At 48.7% G+C, this 13268-nt stretch overlaps 1 protein-coding gene across 3 annotated transcripts in view; it reads right to left on the reverse strand.

Moving 5' to 3' along the window:
• Acly (ATP citrate lyase) overlaps nt 1-13268 on the reverse strand; it is a 52204-nt gene that overhangs the window by 32599 nt on the left and 6337 nt on the right. For all 3 annotated transcript variants that reach the window (NM_001111095.1, NM_016987.2, XM_039085164.2), the window contains exons 3-11: nt 12803-12925; nt 10972-11034; nt 10298-10488; nt 9771-9850; nt 7890-8020; nt 6997-7115; nt 6043-6179; nt 5327-5388; nt 3836-3953 (exon numbers count right to left, since the gene is read on the reverse strand). In NM_001111095.1, coding sequence (NP_001104565.1) covers nt 3836-3953; nt 5327-5388; nt 6043-6179; nt 6997-7115; nt 7890-8020; nt 9771-9850; nt 10298-10488; nt 10972-11034; nt 12803-12925 — 1024 coding nt within the window. The remainder of the gene's footprint in view (nt 1-3835; nt 3954-5326; nt 5389-6042; nt 6180-6996; nt 7116-7889; nt 8021-9770; nt 9851-10297; nt 10489-10971; nt 11035-12802; nt 12926-13268) is intronic.

The following is a 13268-nucleotide window of genomic DNA, read 5'->3' on the forward strand; positions in this document are numbered from 1 at the left end:
ATTATGCCACAGAACTTGTTACAGATATATCGTACAATCCTACAGGTCAAGCAATTATGGAGAGATCGAACAGGACTTTAAAGAAAATGTTCACAGAACAGAAAGGGAATATGAGATCTCCCAGAGATAGATTAAATAATGCTTTATTGACTTCAAATTTTTCTTTTCTTTTTTTTTTTTAAAGATTTATTTATTTAATATATGTGGGTACACTGTCACTCTTCAGACATACCAGAAGAGGACATCAGATCCCAATACAGATGTCTGTGAGCCACCATGTGGCTGCTGGGAATCGAACTCAGGACTTTTGGAAGAGTCGTGCTCTTAACCACTGAGCCATCCGTCCAGTCCGACTTCAAATTTTTAAATGTCAATGAAACAGATAACACAGCTGCTGAGAGACACTGGATTATGGGGAACTAAAGTGGACTATACTGAACTAAAGTGGACTGTTTATATTAATGATGCCCTAACCTCGGGATGGAAGGAAGGAAATGTGTTACTTTGGAGAGAGATTTTGCATTTGTTTCCACAGGAAAAGAAAAGTGTGCATTCCTTCTAAATTGATTAAAATCCGGTTTGACAGGGGGAGAGCCTCCGAATATCCTGACTACAGATAGATAAAATCAGGAAGACCAACAAATAGGTCACTGGTATTGCTGCTCCCTCCACTTGGAGTCATCTGTGAGACTGGCTGAGACATGAAAATGTCTCCAGACAGAACTTCAGCTATGCACAGCCAACAAATCTTGTTGGCTACAAAATCCTCTGGACTTACTAACCCATCCTCTCGAAGGGCACGAATGGAGATTTATAATGTGGTTATACAGTCCAAACTACCTGATGAAAATGGATGCCTTACCTGCTTGAACAGAGAGCAGCAAATCAAATGTGACTGATCTACGCACACTGTACATTCCATACATACGATAGTGCAGAAATGCATACCACTTGTGAAGGCTTGTATGTTCTGAAAAGGATGCTGAGAGGCTCAAACTGTTTATTCCAGCTGCCGTTTCCACAAAATCTGTACCCAGGACAGCCAGCTGGGTGATCCAGCATCATGGACTGTTCCAGCCAGGACTTCGTTTAAGCCCTGAACTCTCTCAGCATGCAGAAACCGAACTGCAAATGCTACTGCTAGCATCCTTAAGATTAACCAAACCCCAAAGGCTTAGGGCCCTCTCCCCAAAAGGAAAACAACACCCCAGATAGCAGAAAGCAGTTTTAAGAGAGTGACACCCATTCCCAAGAGGTGGGGTAGATGGTTTTTTGGATGACGGCTTTGTGTTCTCATTTAAGGGGGATGGGGGGGTCGTTACAAGCTGTTATGGTCTTGGACAGGGAGGAAACAAAATGTGGAAGGATAGACTCAGAGGTTTATTTTTCTTTCTTTTTTCCATTCTTCTTTCTCTCCTATCTAATGTTATGGGGGAAAGTGGGGAGAAGGGATAAAAGAAAAAAGGGGGTATAGGAAAGATAAATTAAAAGGTAATTTGTTTTTATTTGTGGTTTGTTTGTGGTTTTTTTTTTTTTTTGGTTTTGTTTTTGGTTTTGTTGAAAGAGGGTATCTCCTTGCATCCTTAGAACTCACAGTAGTCCAGGCTGGCCTTGAACTCACAAAGATCCACTTGTCTCTGCCTTCCAAGTGCTGGGATTAAAGTCATACGCCACCACCTGGCTAAAGAGTAGATCACTGAATCTACTTTTAGACCAAAGAACATCAAGACAAGTTACTTTCACATTGGCATAGACTTTGTATGTTGACACAGATTTACGATTACAGCTTGCCGCAGCACATTATGTATTTATGTTTCAACTCTTGTTTAAGGTATTATAACGCATGTAATACGAAGCTCTAGTCCTTGAAAGCTGCTACTGCAAACTGTGTGGGCTAATTTAAAAAATGCAAGTTAGCATTCAGCCAGTCATGGTCACGTTAGATACCAGTCTGGTTAATTACAGGAAGATGCTTTCAAAGTAGAAAAAATAGTAGATAGCTAGAAAGAAGCCATGTTACCCTATTCAGATACACTATAGTTAAATGGTCTTCAGAAAAGCTCAGAGACCCACAGAAAATGACATTTAAGGATGCTTTATTAACAAAAGTGTTTTCTGACAATGAGAGGTCTGCTCCTGGCAGCAACATCATACTACTTCAAAGAAGATGAGGTGCATCAGGAATCCCCTTACAGAGTTTGTTTCACATGTGGCAAGCTGGCCACTGGGTAAGAAGCTCCCCTTACAGGTCAACTGCGGACAGTATACTGTCCAAACTGGGTAAACAAGATGCAGGGAAGTCAACTGCTGAGCTTCTCAGTGACAAGGTAGGCAAGTCCCTCCGAATTCCTGCTTCCTAGAAAAGTCTGTTAGATATTCTGGGCCAGAAGGCTGAAGATGATGCTCCCATGACACAGAAATTTGGGGGGACTGTCCAGGCAGCGAGGTTTTCCTGTCATTTCTATAGTTGGGAAGCTCTTGCCTGCACCTCCTGCACACTCGATAATTTCTCAGGTCTCTGATGGGGCTGACGACTACAGGGTTTCAGTCTCACAGTTAAGCTTAAGTTATTTAGGATTTAGAAAAGTGTTTTAAGGTCTAAGAAGATGTTTTTAGGTTGGTTAATGAAAGTTATGATAGATATTGATGACTTAGGTACAGAACTCTAACCAAGACAGGATAGTGACTGGACATTATGAATTTAATCTTACCTGATCTTTTCACAATTGTTATTATTGTATATGGTTATTATTGAACGAGAAAGAGCCTTTTATTGGACTGAAAGGAGGAAATGAGGAGAGTCTCTTGTGTGCTGTATTGGAAGCATCACCTGTCAATAAAAAGCTGATTGGCCTATTAGCTTAGGTGGGAATAGGCGACAGGAGTTCCAGCAGAGAGAGGGGAAACCTGGGACAGAGTCAGGCATGGGAAGAGATCTGCCCTGAACTCTGAGGAGACAGATGCATGAAACAGAGAAGAGGTAACTGTCATGTGGCGCTCTTGGAATAGAATAAGCGGGTTAATTAAGTTATGAGCTAGTAATTAAGTTTCAGAGTTGATACTTCAGGAACTGGGATGTGAGTGGAAAGGCCCATAGTTACACCAATCACCCGCTCACACCTAAGTCAGTGTATGCTACTCCTCTGCACAAACATAGAAAGAGGTGCCAACTCAGGGTCACGGCCACGCCTGTTCGGAACCTGTACAGCTCCACCTCCTTCCTCTTGTCTACAGCCCTCCCCTCTGGTACTCTTTTCCCTACCTTCTAGATGGGTCCACTGTAGAGCCTTGGAATATGACATTTCCTGTACAGAAATCATCCCTAAGCTGCTCTCCCCTGCTCTAGATAATTACTAAAATGTCACCCTTTCTAGTCAACTGTCCCCTTTAATTACTTCATGGCCTAACATTACAGTCAAGCTAAAACCCCAGTACCCAGCACACTACTAGGCACAGAGCAGACATTCTGCATTTATTAAATGTAAAGCCCAACCACTCTCATTTTAAGGACACTCTGCCAGGGCGTGGTAGAGCCTCGAAGAGTCCCAAGACCCCTCCCCAGATGCTCCAGACAGAAAGGAGAGAATGCTGGGAGATCGCTCAGCAGTTAAGAGCACTTGGATGCTCTTGCAGAAAACCCAGGCTCAATTCCCAGCATCCACACGATGACTACCAACCATCTTTAACGCCAGTTCCTAAGCACCCTCTGCCCTCTTGTTATCTGTGCACACCAAACGCTGCACACAGTACACAGGCAAACACGCAGGCAAAACACTCCATATACATAAAGTAAAACCATCTTTAAAAGGCGGGGAGGAAAAGTTCCCCATCTTACCAACTTCTCCCATCACTCGTAATCCCTCTTGATAGTTCGGGCCACCTCTTCGAACAAAGATGGTGACCTCGTGCTCCTTCAGGGGACCCTGGTAATCTCGAATTGCTCTCACAATGCCCTAGAGAAAGCCAAAAGGACGATAGAGACGCGTCATTAAGAGGCAGCTGCAGGGGTTGGGGATTTAGCTCAGTGGTAGAGCGCTTGCCTAGCAAGCACAAGGCCATAGGTTCGGTCCCCAGCTCTGGAAAAAAAAAAAAAAAAGAAGAGGCAGCTGCAAACCAATGCAGACCCACAGTAAACAAACGAACTGCCAGCTGCACATGACAAGGCCTGCTTCTCACACAGCACAGCAGGCCCTACTGGTTAAGGACTATCGACGGGCTAAGCAAACCTCACAACTAAAAGCCCAACGTGTGGCCAGAGAGTAGCCAAAAGCCATACCCCTCAAGACTCAGGCACACAGGACTGCCAAGAGCAGTGTTTGCAGGTCTCTCTGTTCTGCCTGCAGTCATTGCACTAACTAACATGCCTCTTAGTGCAATTAGGGCAGGGGAGTCTATGTTACAAGGCCTCTCAGTTATGAAGATACGGTCTTCCTAAATGTCAAAAGGCACCTAAGTGATTTACGGAACAGCTCTTACGATGGTAGCCTATCAGTATGGAAGATAAGAGGTTGTACTTCTCTAGACATAGACTGGAAGTGTAACCTCTATCACCAAAAGCATGTCACAGGATGCTATACAATTCCTGCTCAGTACCTACCAGGGATGCTATCTGTGTCACAAGACACTCCCAAGTTAAAGCCATAAGCTTGCTTCAACGAATCAGGCCCAATCAGGGAGATCGTGTAGGCGGACCTAATGAACCACAGTCCTGCACTTCTGGAGAGCTCAGACTTTCGAAGTGGACACCATTATCCTGAAGACAGAGATGGGATGGCCCCACGGGGCATGTTTCCTTAAAATCTCCCTGGGCCCCACAACATGGAATAATAAACAGCCTTCTGAAAGGCCAGCCTGAAGAGGTGGAAACCGAGACACGGCAGCTTCATCATCTTCGTGGCCTGAAGTCGTGTTTTTTAAAAAGGCTGTTCCCAAGGTCCTGCCTCATGGCCAAGCACAAGGACACAGACTTAGAGGACTCCGGCTGGATGAGGTCATCAGAAGCTGTCCTCATCAGAGCTGCTGAGAATAAGGACAATCATGTCCAATCTCAGAACCATTTCCGTCTGCTACAGACGGGAGAGTTGTTTTAGCAAAAGCTAAACAGACACTGTGTGCAGAGACACACAGCTTCAGATCCACATCTCCTGTCTCCTGCTTTCTCCGCAAGGACCCTAGGACAGGCTTCAATCTCCAATACCAAAAGAGACAGACAGACCGACCTTAGGTCACAGGCCCTTACCCAGGTTAAGGCAATGCACAGAAACTTGCCTCAGGCTCACCTCTGCTAACCCCAAGCCCATTTCCCCCACTGCTCACAGCTGGTTACCTTGAAGGTGGCGGCCACGTTGGTGAAGTTTGCAATGCTGCCTCCAATGATGAGGATCTTGCCTGGGTTGGGAGTAAAAAACAAAGTCAAAGTTGGAGACACAGAGGACTTGAGCCTGGCCCCAGAAACTCAACTGAGGCCATTCTGGGTCCTTCGAGCAAAGATGCCCTTACTGGAAGGGGTACAGGGAGCAAGCAAGATGATCTCCCCAGATACCCACTCAGCTTGCTCAAGTGTCCACTACCCATGTTACCCAGCGGCGGTCACTCAAACCTTCACTCCCTATCTTCCGGTTGGTACCCAGAAGTCCAGCTTGGTGTCTTGATACTGCTGGTAGGAATCTTTCTCTCTCTTAAGGGGAACTGGTATGTACAGCCCTAAACACTGGGAATGTGGGAAAGGGACTGGGAATCACAAAGCCTGGTAAACTGAGAATCACTAAGCTCCAAGTTTACCACAGCAGCCGTTCCCTCATCCAGCTCCCTATTCATACAGGAGATGAATTTCACACGATCTCCTTGCCCAGTGTAAGCCCATGACTGGTGTTACCAGTGTCCACTAGCACTTCGAAAGAAAAACAGATCCTGAAATTAAGTGCCTAGGTCTACATTACAAAGGACTATGGCCTCTGTGATTTCTAGCTCCAGTCTTCCATACACTGTGCCCCCAAGAAGGTGTGTGTACATTCATTCTATGCACTCATGCCTGTGCCTCACCATCCGGGTGCTTCTCTCGAGTCATAAGTGAGAGGATGGTCTTGGCGTAGTCATAGGTCTGTTGTTCACTGGGGGCACCAGAGTACTCCCCGTAATTCGCCAGTTCGTTGACACCTCCAAGATCACAGATGGTATCACTGCCGGAGAGACACAGAACTCAGGGCTTGGTTCAGGGCACAAGCGGGTCAAACCTGTACAGGGTTACCCAACATGCCCACAAACGTGGAAGTCAGCCTGCAGAACTGGCCCCGAAGACCTATAACCTTCAACCCCCACTCGAGCCTCTCTTAAAGGCCTGTGTGCCCTGAGACTCTCCCAGGCAGAGCATTTTGCCAGCTTCAGGGCACCAAGATCCTGGGCAGACGGCGTGGGTAAAATGAACAGTGAGAGGCTGCCTGACACAGCCCAAAGATACAAGAACTAGTATATTGCAAGAATCCCCAAGGAGCAAGCTACAGCAGCCAGGGCAGCAGGAGGGCCGTGGCAGATCACACATCTACCACAGTTTCTGAGAAAAAAACTGCCAGTCGTTCGAAAGGGTGTAAAGCATGATCCCAATTATTTCTATGAACTGAGAAAGTGCAAATGCTTAACTAGATATTAAAATGCCAGAGGAGGACAGGGGAAGATGTTCTCTGAGCTTCTGAGGAATGGGTGAGTAGTTGTGACTTTCTAGTGTACTTTTGTGTTTGTTACGTTTCTGTGAAGCACACGTCATCAATTACAAGAACTAAAACCATACAGTGGGATCACTTTTAACTCTGTAAGGTTAGAGAAGACGCTGGCCCCGGTCCTGGAGCCATTTGAAGCCCTCAAGGATGTCGCTGCTTTCATCTGTCCAGTATGATCCTGGACCCAGACATGTGAGAAACTAGGGACCCCAGACAAATCCGCACATGGAACTGAGTTGGGTGAACCTGGCTGGCAACCACCTGCACCCCTCCTTCTCGTCACCTGTACACGACAGAGGCGCCACCCCCGGCAACCATGGTCCAGATCCGCCCCTTGGGGTTCAGCAAGGTCAGCTTCAAGCTCGCCCCACTTTTGGCATCCAGGTCTGCAATGTAGGCTTCCTGGGGACCAGAGAACCACAGGTGGCCTTTTGAGCACCCTGTTCACAAGGTCCCAAACCCAAGACTGCAGTTCTCTATCTGAAGAACTATCACATTTAAAGGTTCCTCAATCACTACAGTGGGCTGAAGACTGTGCAAAGCCCCAGGCCCGGGACAGAATATGATAGTAACTTTAAAGAACCAAAACCACCCCAAAGCCTAGAAACAAATCTCTCGCTTCCATTTCCTGACATTGAGTCCTCCGTCCTCTGTCCAAACCCAGATCTCACTAGGTCCCACTGCTTCCCTCACACTCCGCACAGTAGCTCCTACCCTCAGCTCACCTCACACCCTGTTCTCTCCCCAGCCCTTGTTCCTCCCGCCAGCCTGGCTAGATGCTCTCACAGGAGGCCTGATCCTGCTGGGAGGACCTCTCAGAGGATGGGATGGGAAGCAGCAATTAAAATTCTCAGCCAGTGGCCAGGAGAAGAACCTTCCTTCCCATCAGGGTTGGGAAGAGCCACTTGGAATAATCAAGGAGCAGCAAATCAAGTCAGAAGCCTGGGGAGGCTGACTGAGAGCGCTGTCTAAAAGGGTTTCTGGCCAGGATTCAGGGCCTTGGCTGATTTCCACCCCGACCCCCAACCTCACTGGGGTTTTAAGAAAATTAAATGGCTCTCTGTCTTTCCTTTCCTGCCAAATACAGAGCCAAAAAGGGGACCAAATGATCATCTAGGATTAGTCACTGTCTCCTAGGCCCCATCACCCTCTATCTCCTTCCCAAAGCTGCCTTACCTCTGGGTATGCCTCACGCCCAAAGGGGGGAGGGAACTCTATATCACCCCACTTGACTTTGCAGATGTAGTCAGCAGTGGCGTCCACCTTGGCCGCCAGGTCAAGGATGTAGACACCATCTTTGGTCACCACTAGGAGAAAAGTCAAAACAGTGTCAGACACCAACTCTCCAACCACCCCTCCAGACTCCGCCAGGTGCCCTCTCACACACACCGAATAACCACGTATTGTGATACGTCGCCAGCACAAGGAAAATCCTGTCAGAACAGTCCCCACTCACTGACCTGAAAACAGGTCAAACGAGACCTGTTAGTTATCATAGCAAGTTTTGGGACATCTTCAAAAGAATGCCATTCTCCCTGCTTTAAATACTCAAGCACTGGCCTACCCATAGCCCTGACATGAAAAACAAACAAACAAACGAACAAACAAAAACACCCTGTTTTCTGGGGTTAATAGTACATGGGAGGGGCTGGGGATTTAGCTCAGTGGTAGAGCGCTTACCTAGGAAGCGCAAGGCCCTGGGTTCGGTCCCCAGCTCCGAAAAAAAGAACCAAAAAAAAAAAAAAAAGTACATGGGAGAGGCCATAGGTTCAATCCCTTATACCAAATAATATATTAAAGAATAAATAAAAGACTGTGAGATTGATCAGTGCAGAAAGGTATTTGCCTCCAGGCCATATGGTAGGAGCAGAGACCGGACTCTCATAGGCTGTCCTCTCTGCTTCACGCGCGCACACGCGCACACAGGGGGGGAAATAAACAAATATATAAGAAAATACTAACTAGGGGATGAGAGATAGTTAAAGAGAGCTTGCTGCTCCTCTACAGAACATGAGTTCAAGTGCCAGAACCCACGTGAGGCAGCTCAAAACTGTAACTCCAGCCGTCAGACATACTTTTCTGGCCAACATAGGCACACATCCTCACAAAGACATCAATAAAATAATCTTTAACCATTTAAAATTAACTTAAATAACAACTGTGGAAGCGGGTACGGAAGCACAGGGGAATCAGGACAGAAGTTCAAGCTCATCCTCGGCTATAGTGAGTGGGTTTGAGGACAGTGTGGACTAAACTTGGCCCTACCTCAAAACAACAGCAAAACCCAAACCAACGACGAAGAGCCCTGTTGGTCTAGGTTTTGGGTTCAAACCCAAGTAGCAGCACAGCATCACACGCCATTCATAAACCTCTACTACCAGAAGGTGTGCACATCCCGGGCTTCTGTAGTCTAGCTGAGGAAGTCTCAGTGTCTATGCAAGGTACCCCAGAGTGCTCTGGGCCCCCGGCCAACACATTCATCTGCAATTCCTCACTGAGCATCCATATTTGTCCCCAGGCCATTTAGCTAATTAAGTTAGCACACAGCCATCTGGCCCATTAGAGGAGCCGCATTCTCAGCTGAAATTTGGTAATTCCCTTCTTCATGGACTTTGCCCTGAGAGGCCTAGCCAGATTCTGCCAGGCCATCTGCCTCCTTCACAGCTTGAGAGCCTACAGCCAGCTCTTCTTGGTGTTAGGGGTAGTAAATGATTGACCAATACCCAAGAGAGAGGCCTCCGGGTACCAGGAGGATCAGACCAGAGCCTGGGGAGCCTAACTGGCAGGCAGAGACAACACCATAGACAGTCCAAAGCCAGGATTCCCCAGAGCAGGACAAATTAGGGCCAGAGAAAGAAGCTGCAGTTGGTTATGGTATGAATAAGTTACAGTCCCGGGTGCTTAGAAACCGGAGGTGACACTGGAGACCACCCTTATGGGGACACCCTGGGTACCCATAGAAGTTTTGTACTGCCTTCTGGCACCAGGGCCAGAGTTACTGTAGGCATGGGGGCAGCATCCCATCCCCATCCTGTCCCAGCAAACAAAGCATGTTACCAAGGGGGTTGATCTCAAGGTAGGTGAAGTAAAGATCTTCGTAGAAATTGAATAGGCCGGAGATGAAGCTGGCCAGGATTCTAGAAGGGAGAGGGAAAGAAGGCCAGTTAATCAGTCAGTGCAGGACGAGGCACCCAGCTCCCATTCCCACCCCGTCACCTACACACAGCAGGCTCACTGTCTGACAGTTCAGCCCCACTTCACTCCTGACCCTTTGGCCCCCACTGTCCTCTGCCAGCCCTGCTCCCTGGCTGTCACTCCTCACACAGAGGTGGAAAGAAGCTGTCAAGCTCAGAGACAGAGGGAGCACCAGACAGACAGACAGGGGCAAGAGGTGAGGGATGAGACTGGCATGCTGCAGACTGATTGCAAGGCAGCAGCCTCCCCACACAAGTGGCTACCTTCCTCAAGACAGAGCTATGCCCGCCAGCCGTTCCACTCTGCTTTCTCTCTCCTATGTCCCCTGAGTCACACTGGACTTCTTGTCCCCCCCGGCTGTGCCCACACTGTCCCTCTCAGAACTCAACTCTTTCTTGTCTTCGGGGGCGTGGACCAACAGGTGTCTCTTAATGTCTTCAGCGTTCAGTTTCTCGTCCACACCCACAAGCAGCTTCTGGGCTTTGGTGTCCACATCGCCCACATCCACACCCCCTTCATGGTGGAACAGGACGTAGTCTCCTTCCCGGGTAGCATAGATGCACACGTAGAACTCCTCCGCCTTTCAAGGACACAGAGCATGCAGAGAGCATGGTAAGGGTGCTCAACTGGCAAGGGGTCAGAGGGCTTCACCCAGGAGTGGAACCCAAGCCCTGTGGTCTCATTTCTAAATCCTAACACAAAGTATTCACCCCACGATCTGCGTGCTACTTTCTCCTAGGCGACAAGCAAAAGACAGGCCTCAACTTCCTCAACTGGGTCCCATCTTGGGAAGGGGTCCTGCCCTCAAGTCCTCACCCCAACAACAGGAAGTCCCTGTTACCTGCTCTAGCTGCTCTGCTGCAAACCAAGCCTTTCCTTCATCTCTGGACTCCTTGCTCATAATTTCCTCCAGGCCTCAGCCGGAGCTTTAGAGACCCTGGTGCCCTTGGCTTGTGCCCTTGGCTTCTCCCCTTGGCACCGTAACCTCTCCTTTCAACATTTTTGGAGGACAATCAGAAAGCTGAAGGAGGAAGAAGATCCAATTTGGCACTGCCTCACATACCTGACTGTGGGGGACGAAGGGCTCAATCAGAAAGTTCTTGAGGAAGCCTTTGGCCTTGCCGACCTAAGGAGAAATTGAGGGAGATGCCGCTTAGATGTGTGGTACATTCTTCACGAAGGCAAGGCCCAAGCACTACCACCACATCTGGCAAAGTGACTTGTCCACAAGTCAGGACAATGGGGTCCCAGATGAACTTAAGGAGTTCTTAGAAGATCCCCTCTTTGCGTGAATATTTTTACTTATGTTTGGGGAGGAGGACAGGAACATACGAATGTCATGTCAAGGAGTGGGGATGTGAGGGTAACTCAAGATGGTTCTCTCCCTCCACCTTATGGATCCCAAGGATCAAACACAAGTCACCAGGCCTGGTGACAAGCACCTTGCCCACTGATCAATCTCCCTAGCCCAGGCAGTCAAGAAGGGAGATGGGAACTTGGGTATGATGGTGACGGCACACTACTTTGCCCTGAGGAAGACATAGTGACCCAGCCTGAGGACATGCATCTAGGCCTGAGGGGTGGGAGAGAAGAGAGCCCAAGGCTGATTAGGTAAACTTTTTCCTCCTGTGTTTCCTGGCTGAAGACAGCCGGCCTGCAGAGCTAATCAGCTTGAGTGGGTCCCTGGCGGCAGCAAAGGCGAGACAGGCCTCATCCCCAGTCCCCCCACCTGCCCCCCGCCTGCCGTGCATCACTGCTGAGTCAGGGACCAGACAGTGATCCATCAGAGGTAATGAGCCGCTCCAGCCAGGTCTGACACTGCTGCCAAGCTCAGATGTCCGTGACATCTCCCTCCCATCAGTTTGCAGGGAGGAGAGCATGATGTGCTTGCTCCCTGGGGGCACTGTTCAGTACCCAGCCCTGCCACTCTCTCCCCAGGGGCCTGAGAACCCAGAGGTCAGATCTCTCCATTCCTGGACACAACTTCAAAGATCTGTCTTTACCCACAAGGACCGGAAACAAACAGTAGGAGCTGCTTTGAGGAAGCCCAACATGGAGGAAAATGGGTACTGCCACCTCCCAGGGCAGCCATAGGAAAAAAAAAAACAGCTCTTCTCTGACCATGCCTATCCCAGACAAGCACCAGTATCTGCGGGATTCTGTGCCAAGCAGATAGAAACGCATCCTTCCTAGGCTAGGCCAAGATTCAGACCCACCCCCCTTGAAGACTGTGAAAGAGAAGAAACAGTTCAGAGCACAGCTTAGCCTACCTAAGCCACATTTCTTTTTTTTTTTTTTTCGGAGCTGGGGACTGAACCCAGGGCCTTGCAGTTGCTAAGCAAGCGCTCTACCACTGAGCTAAATCCCCAACCCTCCTAAGCCACATTTCATCTCAGCTCTCATCCTCATAGCTGAGAGGAATCGCGGAGCTGGGAGAACTGAATTAAGTCTTCAGCATTAGTAACTGTCTCCACCCATGGCTCTCCCACCAGCGTATCTTTTTTGCCTAATAATGATGTGGCTCCCCTTTCCATCTCGGTTTACTCCCATCCTCCTGGTACGCACGTCATCCCAAACTCACACAACTGAATTTGGAAACTGGAGAGCAGGCAGTTCTCAGAGTAAGTACGAGCCCTATCTCCATGCTGGTGGTCACAGCTTCTAGCTTCCTAACTGTTCTGGGCTTACAACCGCAGTGCACCTTATCTAAAACACTATCAGTGGACTGATCTTCTCACCGGCAAGACTGGGCTGCAGCCAGGGCAGTGTGCACGCCATCTTTTTCTCTGTTGCTATGTGACTGGTTAGGTTATGAGCCATAGGTTGGTTGATCTAGAGGTCACCATGCTGCTTGTTACCACCCTGACCCCTCCCCACCCCACACCAGGACTCACGGTGGCCTCATGTCCCAGTCGAGGTTTCAGCCAGGATTTGACTCCATCCAGAGAGAGGTTGACCCCGACTAGACCAAGCTTTCCTCGACGTTTGATCAGCTGGTCCGGCTTGACTACCAAGCTCTGGAATGGAAGGAGTTGGGGAAGGAAACGGGGATGTAGCAGTGAAATTGTATAGCTTTGATCACCCCGCTTCCAGATCTAGCTAGACATTTATCCTCTAGGGCCACTTTCCTGCCCCGGAAACTTTCCTTGACTACCCCAGCCAAATCTCTTGACCATCAGGGGACAGGCAGACAGGAAATTCACTACCATCCCAGCTGCCTCAGAAAGGAAAAAACGAAACACCATAAGGCCTTGTCTAGGCCCGCCAAAGAAGTCTAGGGCTTCCCGAAGCCACCCCAAAAATGCTATGGTGGGATCGTCAACTCCAGGCTGATCTCCTCCATGCTCAGACATCAGCCAT

This window comes from Rattus norvegicus, chromosome 10, assembly GCF_036323735.1.
Source record: "Rattus norvegicus strain BN/NHsdMcwi chromosome 10, GRCr8, whole genome shotgun sequence".
In the NCBI taxonomy this organism is placed as follows: domain Eukaryota; kingdom Metazoa; phylum Chordata; class Mammalia; order Rodentia; family Muridae; genus Rattus; species Rattus norvegicus.